The sequence below is a fragment of the Pteronotus mesoamericanus genome, unplaced genomic scaffold, assembly GCF_021234165.1.
Source record: "Pteronotus mesoamericanus isolate MK-2021 breed Mesoamerican mustached bat unplaced genomic scaffold, CSHL_Meso_final contig_173, whole genome shotgun sequence".
NCBI lineage: Eukaryota > Metazoa > Chordata > Mammalia > Chiroptera > Mormoopidae > Pteronotus > Pteronotus mesoamericanus.
Window position 1 is genome coordinate 1778389 of NW_026555072.1, and position 23022 is coordinate 1801410.

General features: G+C 43.1%; 1 protein-coding gene and 1 non-coding gene across 2 annotated transcripts; one reads left to right on the forward strand and one right to left on the reverse strand.

Annotated features, from left to right (window-relative positions):
• Window positions 1-5: 5 nt before the first annotated feature.
• On the forward strand, window positions 6-7212 carry TIMM17B (translocase of inner mitochondrial membrane 17B). The gene is made up of 6 exons (XM_054566463.1): window positions 6-103; window positions 972-1071; window positions 2626-2689; window positions 3735-3863; window positions 3950-4060; window positions 4151-7212. The coding sequence occupies exons 1-6, from the start codon at window positions 78-80 to the stop codon at window positions 4237-4239; spliced, it is 519 nt and encodes a 172-aa protein (XP_054422438.1). The 5' UTR covers window positions 6-77; the 3' UTR covers window positions 4240-7212.
• LOC129065314 (small nucleolar RNA SNORA26) lies at window positions 1646-1766 on the reverse strand. The gene has a single exon (XR_008528576.1). It is a non-coding gene; the product is annotated as a small nucleolar RNA SNORA26 (small nucleolar RNA).
• Window positions 7213-23022: the final 15810 nt, after the last annotated feature.

Sequence of the window (23022 nt, forward strand, 5' to 3'; positions counted from 1 at the left end):
AGTCTGTGCGTTTACAGTGGGGGCGTGGCCCAGCCGCGGCTTAGGCGGACTCCGGGGCTTAGGCAGACGCCGGCGCCATGGAGGAGTACGCTCGGGAGCCCTGGTACGGCGATGGGCACAGGCCTCGGGACTGTCCCTGCGGCACCACGGCCAGCTGTGGGAGGCGGGCGGGACAGGCAGTGGCCCCGCAACGCCACGGCCCAGACTCCGGAGACGCTTAGTTGTGTCTTTCCGCTCCCCTCCACTTGGTCCCTCCCACTCGGGCTCTGTTAAGAAGGGCCACAACCATGTGCCTGGAGGACAAGGTGCAGTGCAGGACGAACCACCCCACGTTTTCCCTGATTCCGCATCTCCCAGCCCGTCTTTGTTAAAGAAAAGAGACGCTGGTCGAATCCATTCCCGCTAAGGGGTGGCGAGGTGTTAAACGGAAATCCCCAGGGTTACAACGCTTGGTTTTTCCCAGGTTGCTTTAGCGAGTGGGGGCGGGGCCTGGGTGAGCCTATTGTGAGCAAGGAGGTGGTGCTGGTTCTTCCCCACGGCCTGCTCTTGGTTTTTCCCAGTAGTGCGAGGTTAAAAGGGAGGGAAGAGGGCGGGGCTTAAGTGGAAGTGCTCATTGTGGGAGAACCGGGTGAGACCCTGCCTGCTTTAATACCAGTACTAGCCAGTTAACACTGTAGTGATTATTTGAACGTGCCAGCTCTTTTTGCGTATCAATTCATGTAATCTTTGATAGAAGTAAAGAGGTTGGCTGATTCCTTGTTTAGCTGCAAAAGGGAGGGTTGGGGAGGGCAAAGAATATTTTTCCCTCTTTGTACTATTTCTTGCTTAAATGAGGAGGAAAATAATCTCATTATCTGGAATGCTACTTCCCATTCGGGTGACTTAGTTTCTCCCAGTTGCAAAGAGTCAAAGTGGCATGGCTTTGGGGGGGGCGGCTCACGTTAACCCCATCCTACCCTTTACACTTGCAGCCCATGGCGAATTGTGGATGATTGTGGTGGAGCCTTCACCATGGGTGTCATCGGTGGCGGAGTCTTCCAGGCCATCAAGGGCTTCCGCAATGCCCCTGTTGTGAGTCCTGGCCTTCCCTGGGTGGCGCGGGGGTCCTGTCCTAGCAACACGGGATAGTGCTCTTAAAACTGCTTGGAGCTACCAGTTACATGCACTTAATCATTCTGGTGCCTGCTTGCCTTCTGTGTGCCTGAAGGGAAACTGAAATCATAGCCTCTGTACCTCTGCACCCCAAACCCAAGTGGAGCTCCTCTGTGGAAATGCTGTGCTGTGAAAATGGTCATCACTGTCAATGTAAAGACTTCCAGACTTGTAGAAAAATTTTATAAGAATTCATTATAGTTTATTTGAGCCAAATAGAGGACTGCCTGGAAGCAAGATCTCAAAAGACTGAGAAAAATGCTTCCCAACATGACAGTTTGCAGTTTTATACATTTGGAATTAAAGAGTGAACATAAGGAAGATTATGTGAAGCAGTGTGTTAACCTACATGCACAAAAGCAATGAACAGGGCTTGCCTAAGGGAAGGAACCTTTTACTAGGGAAGTTACAGGCCCGAGTAGTGACTACCTACCATGACCTCCAGTTAGGAATTTATGATCAGATCACCCTGTGTGGTTACTTTCAGTGAGATTTTTTTTTCTCAGCTATAATTCTAAGAGCAGTTTTATATAATCTCCTCTAGGTTTAATGGAGACTTACTTTACCCTTCTGTATTATCCTTTTAGGGCACTGTGTCAATCCTAAAAGGGCACAGGAAAGGATGTCAGTTAGGTTTTATTTTATTTTATTTTTTTTTTGTCCAGATCACCAAATTCTATATGTATATACAGAGCCAGACAGATTTTACCTACAGCAGATTCTGGGTCAGAAACGTGCATAGAGGGGAAGTGACAGGAGTTTAACTGGCAGAGAGAAGACAGCCATAAAGTTAGGAAAATGTTTTAAATTTAGGATAATCTATTCTGTCTCTATTTCTGATGCCACCCGTCCTGGAGATCTCATCAAATGCCAAACTTTGAATACCATCCATTTGCCAAGGGGTCTGCAGTTTATGTCTCTCTCCCCATCCCTCCCCTCAACTCCCGTAACACTCTTTCCTGGACCTTTACCCAGGTTTCTCCCTTTCATCCTCAAGGTCTCAGTACATATACCCTCTCCTTAAAGAGGTCTTTTCTTAGCTCTCAGCTGCTGTCATACCTCTATTCTGTTTCCTGTAGGGTGCGTATTGCTGTCTAAAGCTGGCTTGCTTATCTGTACCCTTCCTCTGTATATCTCTGTCCCACTATAATATGAGCTATGAAAGCACAGGGGTCAGCTCTACCTCGCTCATTGCTCTGTGCCTGCATACAGCATGGTGCCTGGCACATAGGTGCTCAGTAATAATTGAGTGAATGGAAGGATAGATAAATGGATGAGAACGTCTCAACCCAGCTTTGAGAATAGCTTGTGTTGGGGTGCTTCTCAGCCCCTTAGATCTTGGCTGCTGCTTCACATCTTTACCCCTGAATGCCCCTAACAGGATTCCCACCCCCTTCCCTCTCTGAAAAGCTAAAAACCCTATCTACCAATGGCCTCAGTTCTGCTCTGACTCCTACTCCTCACTTTTCCCAGGGAATTCGGCACCGATTGAGAGGTAGTGTCAACGCAGTGAGGATCCGAGCCCCTCAGATTGGAGGTGAGAGGCATGGGGAGACAGGAGATGTGATGGCAAAGTTGGTGGTGGTTATTGCTTTGGGTCTAGTCTGCAAGTTGGAGGTCCACATTCGAGCCCCAACTCTGCATGGGACTTCCTGGGAGGGGTGATGTTTCCCAACAGTTTAATGTGGCTGAGTTCTGGAGTTTAAGTCCAGACCCTGGCTCTTCCCTGATGCGTGACCTTGGGGTAGTAGCTTAACCTCTCTGAACCTCATCTGTAACATGGGGATGACAATAGCAGTAACCAGCCCAGTCATTTTGTAATATATGTAATTTACATAGCATTTATTAAGTGCCAGTTGCTCTGCTATGCACTTTAATGATGTTAACTAATTTAAAATTTCAGAAGTCAAATAATGCAGTACCTAGATCAGGTCTCGGGACCCTCGGGACCCAGTAAGGCGTCAGTAAACATTTTAACTATCATATTGTTAACTGGCTTTCCTAATCTGTTTCCTTCTCACTGAAACCAAGATCAGAATTCCAACTCTATGTGGTGGTTTATGAAGGTAAAAGTTGCTCTGTTAAAAGCCAATAGAGCCCTGACCACTGTGGCTCGGTTGGTTGGGGGTTGTCCCACAAAGTGAAGAGTTGCAGGTTCAGTTTCTGGCAAGGCACATGCCTGGGTTTCAGGTTTGGTCCTGAATGGGGCATGTATGAGAGGCAACCAATCCATGTTTCTTTCTCGCATTGATGTTTCTCTCCCTGTGTTTCTCCCTCCCTTCTTCTCTCCCTAAAAATTAAAAAAAAATTACAGAAAAGCCATATAGAAGGTAAATGTGCTTGTAAACTCTTCACCTCCCTATGAAGAAGGTAGTTGATGATTGCAATTAGAGGCAGCTTGAAGAGGTAGCTACCTCAGGGACAGATGGGAATATCCCCCAGAAGTTTGCTTTCTGTCTTCGCATCTGAGTTTTTCTCCCCTTTCTTTGCTAGAGCATTCAGGCCTTGGAAGTCCACAGTCCTTGAGCTGTGGATTCTTAGGATTCCCCAGAAACACTAATTAGGCCTCTGTCCCCCTGCAGGTAGCTTCGCAGTGTGGGGGGGCCTGTTCTCCACCATCGACTGTGGCCTGGTGCGGCTGCGGGGTAAGGAGGATCCCTGGAACTCCATCACCAGCGGAGCATTGACCGGGGCTGTGCTGGCTGCCCGCAGTGAGTGTCCCCAGCCCTGGCCCTAGCCCCTTCCGCCGGGTTCTGCCAGCCCTCACCTCTCTCTCCCTGCCTCCTTGCTCCTCCAGGTGGCCCACTAGCCATGGTGGGCTCAGCAATGATGGGGGGCATCCTCTTGGCCCTCATCGAGGGTGTTGGTATACTCCTCACTCGCTACACCGCCCAGCAGTTCCGCAACGGTGAGTATCTGGTGAAGCTGGCCAGGAAGAGGTGGAAAATGCTCTGCCTAGTCTCCTCTGCTCACCTTTACTTGATTCTCCCCTCTCCAGCACCCCCGTTCCTGGAGGACCCCAGCCAGCTGCCCCCTAAGGAGGGTACCCCGGCCTCAGGCTATCCCAGCTATCAGCAGTACCACTGAGGAAGTGACCACCTGTTACCACCATCGTGGGAGCTCCTCCTCGGTTCCCTCCCCGATGATCTACCTCGAAGGGAGGACTGGCTCCCAGTTGGCCCTGGGACCCTCCAAAGAGGGCCTCTACTCTCTTTGTTCCCTTGTCCCAGGGTGGGGGTGGGGCATCCCAGCTGCCCTGATGGATGGGTCCCCTTCCTTCAGGGCACCCCAGCCCCACACTCACATGTAACAAGCTCTCACCCCAGCCCCTTCCTGTGGCGCCCTGATGAGTATTTAAAGCCAGTTTTGAAATGCCTACGTATGTACTCATTAAGCTACCTGTGGGATACCCCCCACCTTGAGATAAAAGACAGAGAGCCCTCTTCAGGGACTCAGAAGCCCTGAATTTGGAGACCCACAGAGAGTGGGCCTTAGTGAATATAGGATGAATGACCAGGAGGAGGAATGAATCAAGATGTGAATAGATTCATGAATAAGCGTGTGGGGGCCAAGTAATGAATCATCAGTATATAGAAGAATAGGCTTGGGAAAGAAGTGAGGGAACACAGGGATTGCTGGCGTTGAGGGAGCGGCTCTGCACACGGCACCCCTGACCCCTCCATCCCAGGCCCCCATTGCCTCACAATGAACTCTGCGGTTCTGGGTACCATTGGCGTGAAGATAGTCTCCCTCCATATGGCCTCACCAGGGACCTGGGAAGAAGTAAGGGTCAGGGAGACCCAGCTTCCTTGAAGAAGGGTCCTGTGTCAGTCTCCTCTTTTGCACCACAGAGATACTTCTGCTCTGCCATGCTCTGTGCTGTCAGGACTTTTTAGGGAGAACCACAAAATAAATGAGTTTTCATTTTGGGGCAGGTAGGTTATGGGAAAATTTTTTCTGGATGGACATCGCCTCCAAACGCTGCCTCTTCCATGTAAACCCCTGCATGGGTGAGGCAAACATTGCATCCACTGAGGTGCAAGTGCTCCAGTGCAAGTAGTCTCATAGGAGGCATAAAAGCTGTCCCTTTTGTGCAATCCATCACAAACAGGTAGAAAGTCCCTCATACAAAATCACGCCCTGGAGGTGCAAATGCTAAGTCCCAGGGCCTCCAAAGGCTTCAACAGGGACCAAGTGGTTCTCAGTGGTAGCAGGATCGCAGCACTGCGTGCTTGACTGACTCAATGCCAGGCAGAGCCCAGCCATCCCAGTGAAGACCCTGGCTGGGGAGGGCAGCAGGCACCGTGCACAGGGCTCTCAGGGCCTCAGCAAGGCCCCATCCTCAAACTTGTGGCTCCACACGCAGGTCTGTGTAGGACCAAGGTCCCGGTCAGACCCAGGGTGTCTCAGGCTGTGACTCGCGTTTCTGGCCCACTGCTTTTGTCCTGCCCCTTCTGTATACGTAGGTCCTGCCCTTCCTCAGCTCCAGGGCACATTCCGTAGACCCCACCCTGATCATCTCTAACACTGTCCCATTAGCTTTTCTGAGACTCCCTTCCAGTAGTCCTCAAGCTCCACCCTCTTAAGTTGCTGTGTTCCAACACACCCTTTTGTCTTCAGGCTCCACCCCCTCCCTATCTTTCTTGCTGGCCCTCTAAGGTTCCTGCAGACCCTACTCCTTCATAAACCAACCCAGGCTCCTCTGAAGCCCAGCCCCTACTGTATCTCTTTGGTGTGTTCCAAATGGGCCCCGCCCCCACAGCTCCCTAATCTGCAGCTTCCCAGCCTCAGCCTCTAGACCTCTTTGGAACTTCAGACCCCACCCTCTCCCACCCCTTCAGGCAATCCCAAACCCTAGGTGCTGGGGTCACCGGCTCCCGAGTCACGGTGGGGGGTGTCAGGATCCTCAGGCCCCGCCACCTGACCCAACGGCCTGCCTCACTTCCCAAACAAAAGGATGTGGGCTCAGACCCCTGGTGGTTTGCACCCGCAGGGACTGCAGAGAATGGGAGAAGGCAGGAGTGCAGCAGAAGTAGGTGAAAAAAGGAATAGGAACTGGACAGACATACACATAGGGAAATAAGAGACACTAATGGAGACGCACAAAGAGATGCAGGCAGAAACATACAAGAGATAAAAGACAAGAGAAAGGACAGAGACTGTAAGAGAAACAGGAAGACTGGAGGTCAAAAATGCAGGTACGGCCCTGGCTGGGTAGAACATTCGGTTAGGGTGTTGCCCTGGTAAGCCAAGGTTGCAGGTTCCATCCCTGGTCAGGGCACATACAAGGATCAGCCAATGAATGCATAAGGGGAACAACGAATGTTTCTCTCTGCCCTGCCCCCACTCCCCTTTCTAAAAGTCAGTCAATCAATAAAAAGAAATGCAGTTGTGGACAGGCAAGAACTTCAGGTTGAGATGGAGGCAAACACAGGAGTGAAGGCGAGGTGGCATTGTAGAGCTGTGAGCTGGATTGAGGGGCTCGGCTGCCAGAAGCCTTCCAGGCCAGGTCTCAGGCCATCTGCCCACTTAACTTAGAGCTGAGGGCCCTCAGAGAGGCAGAGAGATGCCAGCCTACACTCTTGAATCCTCTCTCCATCTCATCTCTAATCCCATCTGCTTTCAATAAGAATTTCAGCTCCTTCCATTCAGGTTCTTCTTCCTGCCTTCTTCCTCCCAGCATTATCCCTTTCTGTCTTGATCTCAGTCTTTCTCCCTTATTTTTTTTTCTTTGATCTTCCAGACTGGTGGCTGTCTTTCCCTGTGGTCCATGTATTTGCCATAAACCTGTCCACACGATGGTGGGGGGTATATTTGGTGGGTCGCAGAGATGGACAGAATCAGGGAAGAACAGGGAGTCCAACCTGAACAGTGAGGTGGGGGAATCACCCTATCCACTTCCTGAGGCAGAGTCCCTGGGAGGATGGGAAGAGAGACAGAGAATGGGGAAATCAAAGACAGAGAAAGATACCAAGAGAAAAGTCAGAGTTTACAGCGACGTTAAAAGGAGAGACAGATTCAGAGAAAAAGAAACACCAAAAAAGAAAAAGTACAAGTGAACAAGTGAAAAGAGAGAATGGAAGTGAGGAGATGGAGACTGAAATTAGGAGACTCAGACATAAAAAAATGGAGGGGCAGAGAGTGTCAGAACAAGACAGAAGTGAAAGAGAAGAGTTGAACAAAGAGAAGGAGAGAAAAAGTAAGAGAAGAGAGATGGGTGCACACACCTTACCCTGAGTTTGGGGGTTGCTAGTCTGAGTGTTCTTATGTCCTCTGTTCTCTCCGTGGTAGTTGGAGAACAGGGCCTAACTGAGCAGGACAGCTGTGATGTCCCCACCTCAACCACCTAGGTAATCGAGGTGCATAGGAAGGCCGCCTCCCCTGGGGATATACCTATAGATATCTGTGCCCTGATGTTGGGACTGGGAGCCATCTCAAGAAGCCTATTGAGGACCAACCTCTGGAGCTGACCAATGGGGGCTGTCTCTGGGGAATCTACAGCATCATCAGACTACCTACAATCATGTGGAAGAGGAAGGATGTGCAACGATCACTTCTTATTGAATTTATTGGGAGTGACATTGGTTAATAAAATTATGTACGTTTCAGGAGTACAATTCTATAATACATCATACATCATCTGTATATTGTGTGTTCACCATCCCAAGTGCATTTATCACTTCTGAGCCGACAGTGAAACCATGCCCTCAGTTATGCTACCTGAAAGTGACAAAGCTGGGTTCTATATCCTTATTTATAATGCTTAGAGTTTCACAGATGTCATTTGCAACATAATTTCCAGAACGACACATTGCCAGTCATGATTACCTGTGTCATTGGAAGGGTTTTGCAGGCCATGGCCACAATTTCTGAGCCCCCTTGGTTAAAATAATTTCAAGGACAGACTTAATGGAGATCAAATCAGCAACAGTTCTGGGCATTCACATAGGGCTCTGTGTTTATACAGGAACTCAAGACAAAGTTTCTCACTTGAAGACCTCACCAAAGAGATGGTATGAACTATATGATGCAGATTTTTAGCTCTCCCTCCACAGCACACAGAGGAAGGCTTTTCCTCAGATTCCCCTAGTTACTTATGAAATCAACTATAGGACTGGGCTCTGAAATTTTATTTAGTGAGCATTAGAAAGAGAAAACAGGCCTATGGCTCTAAATTTTTATTGCAAAATATGAAGGATAGGGCCGAAGAGGATTTTTTTTTTTTAATTTCAGTGGAATAATGAACATACGGTGTTTTTCTCCTACAAAAGAAAATCTCAGTTCCTTTAGGATCTGCTCCACTGAACCCTATTTCCTTAATAGTTTTGGCTCAGCCCTGGCTGGTGTGGCTCAGTGAATTGAGTGCCGACCTGTAAACTGAAAGGTCACCAGTTCCATTCCCGGTCAGGGCACATTCCTGGGTTGCGGGCTGGGTCCCTGGTTGGGGGCCATGTGAGAGGCAACCAATTGATGTATCTCTCATACACTGATGTTTCTCTGCCTCTCTTTCATCTCTCTCTAATAGTAAATAAATCTTTTAAAGAATAATTTCAGTTCAAACAGGCTTTCTTCGTACCCCTCTTATTCCCCAGGCTGGAGTCTAACTTCTGGGGACTTAGAGAGGACGAGGGAGAATGGGCTGTCCTTGAAGATCATTTCTTCACACAGGAATCTTCTGAGATGTGCCAGGTCCTGTGTGGTCCTCGGGTGTTGATCCATGCCCTGTGTTCCTGCTTTATTGCTCAGACTGGCTACAGGGTGATTCTCTCTCTTGGCTAATTCTGTGTCTCCTAGGGCAATAGGAAATACTGCTCACTCTCCCTAACCATAATGGCAGCTTGATGGTTATACGAGCCCTATCTGCCAGATCATCATACAAACATGTCTACCCCAAAAGACATAATCAGTTTCAAAACAAAATTGATAATGAACTACCACAATATATAAAGAGCTCCTACAAAACAATAATAAAGACAAGCAATAGAAAAGCAAGCAAAGGATGAAGTAAATTTTTTTACAAAAGAGAAAACCCAAATGGCCAATAACATATGAAAATATACTTATGCTAAGTCAGGGGGCTGTGTATTAAGACAACAAAATACTATATCATATCAATCAGATGGGCAAAAAATTTTAAATCTGTTAGCACCAAGTGTTGCTAAGGAATTCTAGAAACAAGGTGTCTTGTTCACAGCTTATGGAAGTGTAATGGGGACAGTAATCATTTTGGAAAACTTTGGCAGTATCTACTAGAGCTGCATATAAATTCACTTATCACCCAGTGGTACCATCTCCAGGTATATACCTAACAGAAATGTGTACAAATATTAACCAAAGACATGCACAAGACTGTTTATAGCAGCTTTATTCATAATAGCCCCAAACTGGAAACTACCAACATGCATATTAACCAAAGAATGGATAAATAAATTGTGGCGTATTCACAATACTGTAGAGCAGTGTGTTGGAGACAAGTCTCTATGTATATCTTATGTTCCCGTGTGGCCTGGGCCTTCTGAGCAAAAGGGCATATTTCAAAAGCAGTTTTGAAAATTAGAGATAGTGTATCCCTCTGGAGAGAATTAGAGACAATTTAGGATGATAAACCTAGAAATACCTCTCCTACCCCCAACCAGAAGATTGTTTATATTCCAGGGTAACAAGTAATCTCCATCTATGGAGAGGAGGACAGCCCAATGGGTCAGCAACTTCATAAAAAGCTCAGTCTTCTAAGCTCAAGTTCCTCTCCTGCAGTGCAACCTACTGCATAGGAGGGAAACATCTGGCCTCATGCAAACTGGACCATGAGAGACCAATACAAAGTATTGTTCTGGCTACTGCTTTTTGCTGTAAATAATAAACGATCTATTTTTATGGGACACGTGTGTGTGTGTAAAACTGCAGCAGGCTAACTTCTTAGCTTGCACATGGGATAAAACCTCAGGTTCTGACTCACCATGAATATAAACAATTGCCCTGACTGGTGTGTCTCAGTGGGTTGGGCATCATCCCACAAACTGAAGGGCCACAAGTGTGGTTCCCGGTTGGGGCACGTGCCTGGGTTGCGGGCCAGGTCCCCGGTTGAGTGCGTGTGAGAGGCAACAGATCAATGTTTCTCTCCCTTTCTTTCTACTTCCCTTCTCCTCTCTCTACAAATAAATAAATAAAATCTTTTAAAAAATTTAAAAAGAAAAACAACAAGTATAATTCTATATGTGTAACATGGACAAATCTCCCAATGTTGAGCAAAAGAAGCTGCTAGACATAAAAGAATGCCCACCATATGATTGTCTTTATACAAAGTTTAAGGATCAGGCTAAATTCAACCATGCTATTATAAGCCAGGCTCATGGGTACCGTGTGGAGGTCAGTGACTGGAAGTGGGCAAGAGGTAGGCACATGAGGTGAGGTACTGGTCATGTTCTGTTTCTTTATCTGGTTGCCAGTTACATGTATATTCAGTTTGTGGAATTTTATCAGACTGTACCCTTCTGACATGCACTTTTCTGTGTGTATAACATATCTCACTAAAGAGTTAAAAAAATATGTACTAGAGCCAAGTGTATCAACATGGATAATTCTCAAACCTACAATGTTAAGACAGAAGAAAGTTGAAGACTGCTATATATAATATAATATTTGTTTTAAACAGGTTTTTTAAAAACATGCAAATAACCTATGCTGTTTATGGATCCCTAATTACATAATAAAATAATAAAAAGATGCAAGGGAATGATAGATAATAAATTCAAATGCAGTTACCTCAGAGGAAGGTGGGAGAGATACAGAATTGGATAGGGAAACCTGTTGGGTAAATTTCAGCTAGAGCTGAAATACTTTGTTTCTTAAAGAAAAAGGCTTGAGGCAAATTACAAAATGTTGAGATCTGTTGGGAGAAGAGCTCCCAGGTGTTCATTATATTACTCTCTTCCACAGACTATTGTGCGTTTGAAATATTTCATAATTTAGAAGATTAAAATGAATCCTGCTGGTGTTAAGTTGATTTCATAGGTTAAATTGGGGACACATTTATCCAATGTTGATTCTTCATGTCCAGAACATTATATGTCCCCCCATTTATCCAGGTCACTTTTTATTTTATTGTACTTTTTTTGCCCAATGTATTCACAGGAAATTGATGGATTTTGTTATCATGATGAACAATATCTTTCTATTATGTTTTCTAAATTTACATCTAAAAGGAAAGCTATTCAATTTCTTTTTTGACCTTATTTCTGGTCACCTTGCTCACTTGCTTCTTTTATTATTAGATTTAATCATTTTTTCTTTTTAAAAAGATTTTATTTATAGTTTTTCATATAATTTTCTAAGCAGATAACATCAGTGGGCTTCAGCCTAAGGTCAGCTGGTGAATGAAGTAGGGTTTATCAACTTATCACAACAAGGAAGAAAGCACATCATGGAGCACTCTGGGGCATCTCAGTAAGAGGGAGTTCAGAAAAGACGCGATAGGACGTGGGTTTGTGTTAGATGATCTCAGGGAGGGTTAAAGAAGCAGAACTTTGCTCTGGATTTGGCTGCCATCAGGAAGTAGGGATAATTCTGCCCTGGCTGACGTGGCTCAGTCGGTTGAGCATCATTTGGCAAAGCAAAAGGTCGCCGGTTAGATTTCCCATCAGGGCACATGCCTGGTTTGTGGCCTGGTCCCTGGTTGGGGTGCATATGGGAGGCAGCCCATTGATGTTTCTCTCACACGTCAACGCTTCTCTCCCTCTCTTTCTCCCTCCCTTCCCCTCTCTCTAAAAATAAATAAATAAAATCTTTTAAAAAATTAGGAGTAATTCTATGATGGAGTTTCTCAGTAATCCATATCTAGAAGCAAAAAGAATGAAGCAATAACTAGTAATGAAACAGCAGTCACTCATATTAGACAGAGTGATGTTTGGTCATTTTGTGTCTTGGACAATGTACATGTTCTTGTCTGTGCCCAGAGCTGATTACAGAACGGTCTGTTTTTTGTCTTGATCCATTACGGTCACAGAATGACCTTGACTGATGTTGGTATTTTGTGGACTTGTTCATGTTCAACAGAACACGAGGCCTAGATATGAGTGCCAAGCCAGCCCCTCCTAACCCCACGACCTAGGTGATACCATCAGGCCAGCACCTGTATGTCAGGGGCTGCATTTCTCTTTTTCAGTATCCCTTTTGCCCAAGTTAGTGCTGCGGTCACCCTGCGGAGGCAGGATGGACATCCCCACACGCACCCAAAATTTACTTTGGATATTAAGCCTGATGATGCCACAGAGGCACCAAGAAGATATGAAAAGGTTTATTACTCACATAATGAGACTCTCTGGAGAGAGCGGAGAAGGGAGACTAGTTTGGGATTTTATTGTGGTTAGTGGGTGGGGCCAGGGCGAGGGGTCCCACACACAGCTGGAGCTTTGGGTGGTTTGAACTTTCTGCCAGTGTCAAAGAAATGAGCACCCAGAGTTTCTTTTTCTTTTTTTTTTAGTGTTTTAACCCTCACCCAAAGATATTTCTATTGATTTTTAGAGAGAGAGGAAGGGGAAGAGTGAGATATCAATCAGTTGCCTCTTGTACACGCCCTGACTAGGGACCAAACCTGCAACTAGGTATGCAACCTGACCAGGAATTAAACCTGAAACCTTTCGGTGTATGGGATGACGCTCCAAGCAACTGAGCCACACTGATTGGAGATCTTAAAAAAAAGAAAAAAATTATTTATTTAGTCCTGGCCAGCTGGCTCAGTTGGTTGGAGCAACGTCCCGTAAGTACACCAGAAGGCTGGGGATTCGATTCCTGGTCAGGGCACATGCCTGGGTTGCAGGTTCAATCCCCAGTCGGAGAGCATGTGGGAGGCTGCCGATCGATGTTTCTCTCTCACATGAATGTTTCTCTCTCTCTCCCTTCCTCTCTTTAAAATCAATAAACTTATTTTTTAAAAATATTTATTTAGCCCTGGTTGGTGTGGCTCAGTGGATTGAGCTCTGGCCTGCTAGCCAAAGGGTCGCCGGTTCAATTCCCAGTCAGGACACATACCTGGGTTTTGGGCCAGGTCCCCAGTGCAGGGCGCATGAGAAGCAACCACACACTGATGTTCCTCTCCCTTTCTTTCTCCTTCCCTTCTCCTCTCTCTAAGAATAAATAAATAAAATCTTTAAAAAATATTTTATTTATTTATTCTTAGAGAAGGAGGAAGGGAGGGAGGAAGAGAGGGAGAGAAACATGTATGTATGAGAGACACATCAATCAGTTGCCTCTCACATGCACCCAACTGGGGACCTGGCCCGAAATCCAGGCATGTGCCCTGACTGGGAATTGAATCAGTGATCTTTCAGTTTGCAGGATAATGCCTAACCCTCTGAGCCACACCAGTCAGGGGAAGAGGGGCATATTTCTTGAATGAATTTAAAGAGTAGCAGCAAAACAAGTTGGAGTGTCTCTGAAAAGAACAATCTGGCCTAGTGTTAGCTCCCATTTCTGAAAGGCTAGGTCATGCTGATTTAGGTGTGCTGATCTTAGCAGAAATAGTCTGTGAGGCGAATGGCCAATTTTTATGAGATCAAAGTTTGAGATTAAATTTTGAGGGAAATGTTAAGTACCAGGAGGGACCTATAGAAAGAATGCTCCCTTCTGAGGTATTCAAAAGGACAGTTATAACCCTGGCTGGGTGGCTCACTTGGTTGGAGCATCGTCCCTGTACACCAAAGGGTTGTGGGTTCAATTCCCGGTCAGGGCACATGCCTAGGTTGTGGGGTCGAGCCCCGGTTTGGGGCGCATACAAGAGGCAGCCTGATCGATGTATGTTTCTCTGGCTCTCTCTCCCTTCCTCTCTCTCTAAAATCAATGAACATATCCTCAGATGAGGATTTTAAAATAATAATAAATAAAAGAACAGCTATATTAAAATTTTTGTCAGTTTCAGGTTTGAGAGAGAGAGAGAGAGAGAGAGAGAGAGAGAGAGAGAGAGAGAGATTGATTTAGCAATCAAATTCAGAGTTGTAGCCAGTCTGAGAAAACACACAGGAAGAGTTTTGGTCTTTGTCTTAAGTGACAGAGGAGACTATAGGAGATCAAAGGTAGAGAATAAGGGAGATGATACTGAAAGATACTTTATTTGGTTACTAGAGAGTATCAAGGTACAATAAGTTAAAATTAATAGTGTAATCAACAAAGAAAAAAGTGCTGAAGAATCACAAAATTAATTTTTTGAAATTTATTTTCTAATTACAGTTAATATACAATATTATATAGTTTCAGGTGTACAACACCGCAATTAGACACTTATATACCTTATAAAGGGACCACCTAGATAAGTCTAGTTACCTATCTGACAACATACACAGTTATTTCAATACTATTGGCTACATCAGAAAATTAATCCTGTTCGGTGGTCTTGGACAAAAGCTGTCCACTTCTGCAGTCATCAGCTTCTGGATAATTCCTAACAATCCTCAGTTTGAAGCCTATTAGTAAGGTTTTTTCCATTGCTTTTCCAGGGTGGTTTTCCCTTTGATCACGCAGGCAGGCTTTGTTTAGATGGATACATCAGAAATGCAAACAACTGGAGGCAGTCATCCGAGTCTCAAGTAGAATTAAATCACATTGTCCTGTAACAGGGTGGACTCTATGGTTCCAAGTGAAATTACAAAACACTACAGGGAGTCTGTTATTAACTCAGAAGTAACTAACTAGAGGTGGTCTCCAGAGGGATTAGGTCTAATTGCTATGAAGGCTAATGACAATGCTTTAGTCTCTGTAAATTTCAGAGATTATGGATGATAATGGCTATAGAATTTCTGATGGTTAAAACTATACAAAGTTTTTAGCTTTGGCGAGGTGGCTTAGCTGGCCAGAGCATCGCCCCCTGCACCAAAGTGTCCTGGGGTCAACCCTGGTCTGAGTATGTATGGGAAGCAACAGATTGATGTTTTTCTCTCCCTCTCTCTCTCTCTCTCTTTCTCTCTCTCTCTAAAAACATTAATAAACATATCCTCGGGTGAGGGTTTTTGTTTTTAAACTACACAACAGATTTTTAAATAACAGAGTTATTTAAATAAATGCAACGCGTGTCTTCGTTACTGGAAAAATCAGTTGATATACCCCTAGTCAGAAACAGAAAAGCAAGCAATTTCCCCTACTATTTCAGGAGAAGCTCAACTCACCTGGAAAAGAAACCCCAATAAGAACATGCTCATGGCCCCTTTGGAAATGTTCAAAAGTGTCTCGAGGCTTTGGTTCCTTTCCATGTCCTGCCTTTACAGTCTTCTCCATGATTATGTATTTATCTCTGCTATCGTGGCTAACATCATGAAGCAGTTTTGCTAACCTCCATTCTTATCATGGCTATCTCAAGCCATGGCAAGCTATATGGAAATTCCTTAATTTGTTGTCCATTTTGATAAAGACTCCTATAGTGGCTTCAGATGAATATGAAATTATCACTGTAAAAGTCTAGTTATGTTTCCTCCGAAAAGAGAGGGGAAGACTTGTGGCTGCAGGACAACACAATTTGACATAAACATACTCAAAAGAGATCTATTACAGCTGACTTAAATAGTAATTCAGGCCCTCAGCAATTTCATCAAGGCATGCTATTAAAGCGTCAGCTCTGCCCTGGCTCGCGTGGCTCGGTGGGTTGAGCAGCAGCCTGCAAAACAAAAGGTTGCTGGTTTGGTCCCCAGTCAGGGCACATACCTAAGGTTGCGGGCCAGGTCCCCAGTTGAGGGTGTGCAGGAGGCAAATGATCCATGTGTGAACATCAATGTTTCTCTCCCTCCTTTCCCCTCTCTCTAAAGAATAAAAATAAAAAAAATTTTAAAGTCAGCACTTCTTAATCCCCAAAAACAGCGATGAAGAGAAAGAAGTCTCCTTTGTTAAACAAAATGATCTCTCTGTTTTAAATAGATAAAACAGGCAATTTGTTACAAACTCAAGGGGTTAACCCCTCGGGGTGTTCTATTCAAGAAGAAGATGTGGTTTTCATTAGGTCGTTTTATTTACTTGCAGCAAGTAAAGGAGATAGAAGATTCACAACCAAAGCTGTCTCTCCAAAGGGAGGCTTAGCCAATGCTTATATACACTGATTAATTATATTTTCTTTTCTTCTTTGCGGTGAGTTACACGTATCCCATTGGGTTCCTGGTCAAGCTCATCCTGCTGTTACAGCTCATCCTGTTACCAAATACTGTGCTACACTGTACCATTTAGCAAGAATAACCTTTAGTAAGAACGATCTAGACTTTGAAAACCCTTCTAACATCTTCATGTGGATTTCCGCCCTTTTTGTTCTAAGGCATCTCTCAAATGAACCATCTTGTTCTTGGCAAAAGTATTCCAAAGAGGTTACTTCAATTCCAGAATTTCCCTGATGAAATTATACCAGTTAGAGAGATAAACATATGGGTAGACATTACAGTGAGAAAACATGAAGGAAGCAGGCACTTGGCCTGCAAGAGGCACAGTTTTAGACTGAGAGAATCCCATGAGTATTGCAGTGTTCCCTAAAGGTGATGCTTGTGTAACTGCATTACCAGATTTTGGCCAAAGACTAACTTTCACCAATCATGGGCCAGGAATAAAAACCCTCCTGGTGCTGGCCCGGGCCCTGGCCCTGGCCAATGTGGCTCAGTTGGCTGGAGCATCGTCCCATAAACCAAAAGGGCTCAGGTTTGATTACTCGTCAGGGCACAAGCCTGGGTTGCAGGTTTGGTTTCTGGTCCAGGCATATAAGGTGGCAACTGATCCATGTTTCTCTCTCACATTGATGTTTCTCTCCTTCCCTTCCCCTCTCTCTAAAATCAATAAGCACGTCCTCTGGTGAAGATTTAAAAAAAAAAAACCCTCCTGATTTTGGGCACATGATATAAAACATAGCAATTCTCAGGGACACAAAGACAAGACTGAAGAAGAAATCCACATAAAACTTTTTTCCCTATTTATTTTTATTGTGGTGAAATACACATAACATAAAATTTACCAACTTAGCCATTTGTAAATGTACAGTTCAGTGGTATTAAATACATTCCTAATACACCAACATGCATAATTCTTTTCATCTTGTAAAACAAACTCCGTATTCATTTAACAGCTCCCCATCCTCCCCTCCCTCCAGACCCTGGCACCTACCATTCTACTTTCTAGCTCTTTGAATTTGACTACTCTAAGTACCTCATATAAATGGACTAATACAGTACAGTTGACCTTAAACAACAGGAAGATTAGCAGAACTGATCCCCCCACACACTTGAACATCTGCCTGTAACTTTTGACTCCCCCAAAACTTAACTACTAATAGCCTGCTTTTGACCCTCACTGTTAACATAGTCAATTTAACAAATATTTTGTATGTTATATGTATTATATACTGTATTATTATATTAAAGTAAGCTAGAGAAAATAAAATTATAAGGAAGAAAATATATTTATAGTATTGTACATATTTATTGAAAAACATCTGCATCTAAGTGGTCCTGCACAGTATAAATACATGCTATTCAAGGGCCAACTCTTTATTTCTTTTTGTAACTTGTTTATTCCACTTTGTATAGGTTTCAAAGTTTATTCATGATGTGGCATGTGTCAGAATTTCCTTCCTTTTAAAGCTGAATAATATTTCATTGTATATATACATCACATTTTGCTTATCCGTCATCCACTGATGGGCACTTGGATTGCTTCCACATTATAATTCCTGTAACCAATGCTGCTATCAGCACAGTGTACAAATATTTCTTTGAGATCCTGGTTTCAAATAAGATTTTCTAATAGTGATCCAAGGTGTGTTTGCCCAAACGACCTGTCTGAGGGGAACTTGTGAACTCTTCAGCCCCCAGGGCCAGGTCCTAACAGAGGTATCCTGCTCTCCCTATAGCTTTTTCTTTTTGTTGCAAAATAACACTCAACTTTGTAACTAAATACAAAGGTGGGCAAAAGTAGGCTTACAGTTGTGAGTATTCGAATCAGGTCTTTTGTTGTTGTTGTTGTTACATAAATTAACCCATTTATTATCCGCAATGCTTCAAATTGTGGAGCTTCTACTAGTCTTTTAATTCCTTCAGTCTTCTGATAGCTGACTTTACTGTGAAAGCGTAAGTGGTGTTGTAGGCCCAGGCACCACCAGCGACCGTTTTCATGCAGGAGCCACAGTGCCAGATCTCCACCGCTCGCCTCTTCATCTTGGTTTTGCCACAGAAGGAGCAAGTGTACTTGGCGTGCTGGCTGATCTCAATTTTCTTCACTCTTTTCCTGAGGGAGGCGCTATAATGGGTGGTGTATTTACCAATGATTGAGACTTTCTTGATGCGCCTAGCCATTTTGCCGCAAAGTAGGTCGGACCCCAAGAGGTCATTAGTTGTTTTTTTTTTTTTAATGTGGAAGATCTATCTATCTATCTATCTATCTATCTATCTATCTAGATACAAAATCGTCATTCCAGGTAATGTTTTTAAATTTTTTTTAATTGTTCAATTACAGTTGTCCCCGTTCTCCCCCCCCCCTTTACTCTCCCCTGCCCTACCCTCCAGGTAATGTTTTTATTGCTGAGAGAGAGAAATGTTGATTGGTTGCCTCCTGTACGTGTCCCATTTGTACCCTGACTAGGATTCGAACCCACAACCTTTTGGCTTTTGGTGTACTGGATGATGACACTCCAACCAACTAAGCTACCAGAACAGAGCAAACTATACATATCTTATCAGATGACCAAAGTCCAGGGGATCCTTATTCCCAGGAAAACAAACAAAACAAATAAATCCAATGCAGAAGGGCCTCAGTGAAATGTCTACATTCAATTCACTGTGAAATTACTCCCAGGCATGGGCAGGGAAGAGACTCAATTATCTGGAGACACAAGGGGTTTCAGACATGTACACTATTACTGAGTTGAAGGTTACATCCAGGGCTTCAGCTGAATCTCAAGAAAACCTCCATTTGTATTAATGCCTATTAGTCAAAGACCCTCAGGAACGCAGCTGTAGTCAAACTAGGTTGGGTTTATTGGCCTGCTGCAGTGACCTATAGCACCTCTGAAAAAGGAGTGCTAGAAAGAAGTTACTATTGGATTTGAGCTCATGTTAGGTGGTTTTGTAGTTTTCAGTGTACAACTCTTGTACTTATTAAACTTATTTGTGCCATGGCTGGTGTGGCTCTGGATTGAGTATCGGCCTGCAAACCAAAGAGTCACTGGTTTGATTCCCAGTCAGGGCATGTGCCTGGGTTGCAGGCCAGGTCCCCAGTAGGGGGCAGACGAGAGGCAACCACACACTGATGTTTCTCTCCCTCCCTTTCCCTCTCTCTAAAAATTAATAAATTAAATCTTAAAAAAAACTTCTTTGTAATGTTTTTATTCTTTTTGATGCTATTGCAAATGGAATATTTTCTTAATTTCATTTTTGGGCTATTCATTACTACTGTATAAAAATATAATTGAATTTTGTAATGTTGTTTTTGTCTCCTGAAACTTTGTTGGTCTCATTAGTTATAATGGTTTTGTTGTGGATTCTTTAAGGTTATCCATGTACAAGATCATGTCATTTGCATATTGAAATAATTTCACTCTGTCTTTCCACTATGTATACCTTTGTTTCTTGCCTAATTGCCCTGGCTAGAACATTCCATACAATGTTGCATAGAAGTGGTGAGAGGGGGCATTCTTGTCTTGTCCTTGATCCTTGGGGGAAAAGCTTTCAGTCTTTTACCATTAAGCATGATGTTAGCTGTGGGGTTTTTGTCCTTTATCAGGTTAAAGAAGTTCTCTTCTATTCCTAGTTCTTTGAGGATATGTTGATTCATGATAAAAAACATATGAAGGGGTCAAATTTTTTCAAATGCTTTTTATGCGTCTATTGAGATGATCATGTGGTTCTTGTCCTTTGTTCTACTGATATGGTCCATTACATTAATAGATTTCAGATGTTAAGCCAGCCTTACCTTCCCAGGATAAATCTCACTTGGTCACGGTGCATAATCCTTTTTATATGTTGCTGGGTTTGGTTTGCTAGGATTTTATAGAGGATTTTTGAGTCTATATTCATAAGAGACATTGGTCTATTTTTCTAGTGATGCCTTTGTCCGGTTTTGCTTTTGGCCTCATAGAACTGGAAAACAGAGTTAGAAAATGTTCTCTTCAATTTTTTGAAAGAGTTTGTGAAGCATTGTTATTAATTCTTTAAATCCTTGGTAGAATTCATCAGTGAAGCCATCTCATCCTGGGCCTCTCTGTGGGAAGTTTTTAAATGAATAAATAAATAAATAAATGATAATTATGAATTAATTTCAGCAGTTTACAGAAACTGCTCCAATATAGGTCTGTTGCTTCTCTCCTCCTTTGTCTTATTATTGTCAGGAAAATCATATCTTTATACACTATAAGTCCATCAACACAGTTTTGTAGCTATTGCTTCATGCAACTGTCTTTTAAATCAGAAAAATGAAGAGTTACAGAATATGTTTTTATACTGTTTTATATGTATGTATGTAGTTACCTTTACCAGCATTCTTTATTTCTTCATGTGGATTTGAGTTACCATCTACTCTCCTTTCAATTCAGTTTGAAAGACTCCCTTTAGCATTTTTAATTTATTTCATAAAAAAATTTATTTATTTTTTAGAGAGAGGGGAAGGGAAGGGAAAGAGAGGAAGAGAAACATCGAAACAGGGGAGAAATTATTGGCTGCCTAAGCACCCCAACCTGGACTGAACTGGCAACCCAGGCAGGTGCCCTTACCAGGAATCAAACTGGCAACCTTTTGCTTTGTGGAACAAAGCCCAGCTGAGCGACACTAGTCAGGGCACACTTCAGGATTTCTTGTGGGTCAAGTCTGTTGGTGATGTTTCTGATTTCCTGGGAATGTCTTTAATTCTCCCTCATTACAATTTTTTAAAAATTTTACTTGAGGTAAAATACACATAACAAAATTTCTCCTACTTTTTTCAAGGATGTTTTTGCTGCATTAGAATTTGTAATTGACATTTTTTTAAAACACTTTGTATATGCCATCTCTTTGCCTCCTGGCCTCTGTGTTTTTTTTCCACAAGTCAGCTGTTAATCTTGTGGTGGTATCCCTTGTACATAGTACGTAATTTTTCTTATGTTACTTCCAATATTTTCTCTTTGTCTTTAGATTTCAAAAGACTGACTATGATGTGTATAGGTATACGTCTCCTGTAGCTTATTCTACCTGGCATTTGTTGAACTGCTGGATGTGTCGATTACTGTTTTTCACCAAATTTGGGAAGGATCTTTATTTTTGCCCTCATACTTGAATACAAGGTTGATTGAATACAGAGTTTTAGCTTAAAAATTCCCCCTCATAGCTTTTAAGGCATTACATCATTGTGTTCTAGTATCTGGGTTGACCAAGAAAACTCTGATGCTCCTTTATTTTTTAAAAGATTTTATTTATTTATTTTTAGAGAGAGGGGAATGGAGGGAGAAAGAGAGGGAGAGAAACATCGATGTATGACAGAAACATCAATCAGCTGCCTCTCATACTCACCCAACCAGGGACTGGACTCGCAACCTAGGCACGTGCCCTGACCAGAATCAAACTGGTGGCGCTTCACTTCATGGGATGACATGCAACCAACTGAGCCACACCAAGTCGGGGCTGGGTGGTAGATCTTCTTAACCGCTGTGTACTTGACAACTCTGGTGTAAGGTTTACTGGTTAACTACTGCTAAGTAACTGTCCAGAACGGCTGTTCAAGCCCAGACCCTCATCCACAGTACATGAGGGTTCCTATTATCTCCACATACCCACCAATGCTTGGTGTGATTCAGTTTTCTAATTATTGCCTATATGATAGGCGTAAAGTAATATTTCACTGTTTAAAATTTTTTTTAACTTCTCTAATCATTAACAAAATTGAGCATGTCTTAAGATGTCTGATAACCTCATGGATTTCCTCTTCTGTGACTTGTCTGTTTCTTTTCTGTGTCCATTGAGGGGAGGTCCTCTTTTTCCTAATTTCCTAAAGTCCCCTTTGTATTCTGGATGTTCCACATCTCATCATTTCAGGCATGGCAAATATTTCCCAGCTTGTCATCTCTGTTAACTTTGTGGATGTGATCTTTCATTAAATAGAAATTGTATGTTTTGATGTGTACATTGTCATCAACATTCTTCCTTGTGGCTTGTGCTTTTGAAGTCTTGTCCAAGAAGTCTTTCTGCATCCTTAGGTCACATAGTATATTTTATCCTGTAAATTTACATGATTTCCTTTTACATTAAGGTCTTTAACCTGCTTGGAATTATTTATATATGGTGTGAGGTAGGGCTCCAGCTTATTTTCCTCCTGTTTTCCTAACACCATTTACCTTTTGGGCCTTATAACACAACCTAATATCTGGCAGGTAAAGTCCATCTTCTTAACTCCACTTCTACAGAATTTTTTTAGCTGTTTATATTCTTTTTAATTTTATTTTTTGATTATATTTGCCATTCAATGTTATATTATGCATAGTTTCAAGTTTACTACATAATGATTAGGCATTTATATAACTTACAAAGTGATCCCTCTAATAAATCTAGCACCCACCTGGCACCACGTATAGTTATTACAATATTATTGACTATATTCCCTATGCTGTACATCCCTGTGAATATTTTGTAACTGCCTATTTGTACTTCTTAATCATTTCACCCCCTTCACCCAGCCTCCCAAACTCCCTCCTATCCAGCAACCATCATTTTTCTATCTATGAGAATGTTTCTATTTTGTTTGTTCACTTATTTTGTTTTGTAGATCCCACAAATATATGGTATTTGTTTTTCTCTGTCTGACTTCCATCACTTGACATAATATCCTCTAGGTCCAACCATGTTGTCTCAAATGGTAACATTTCATTCTTTTTATGGCTGAATAATAGTCCACTGTTTA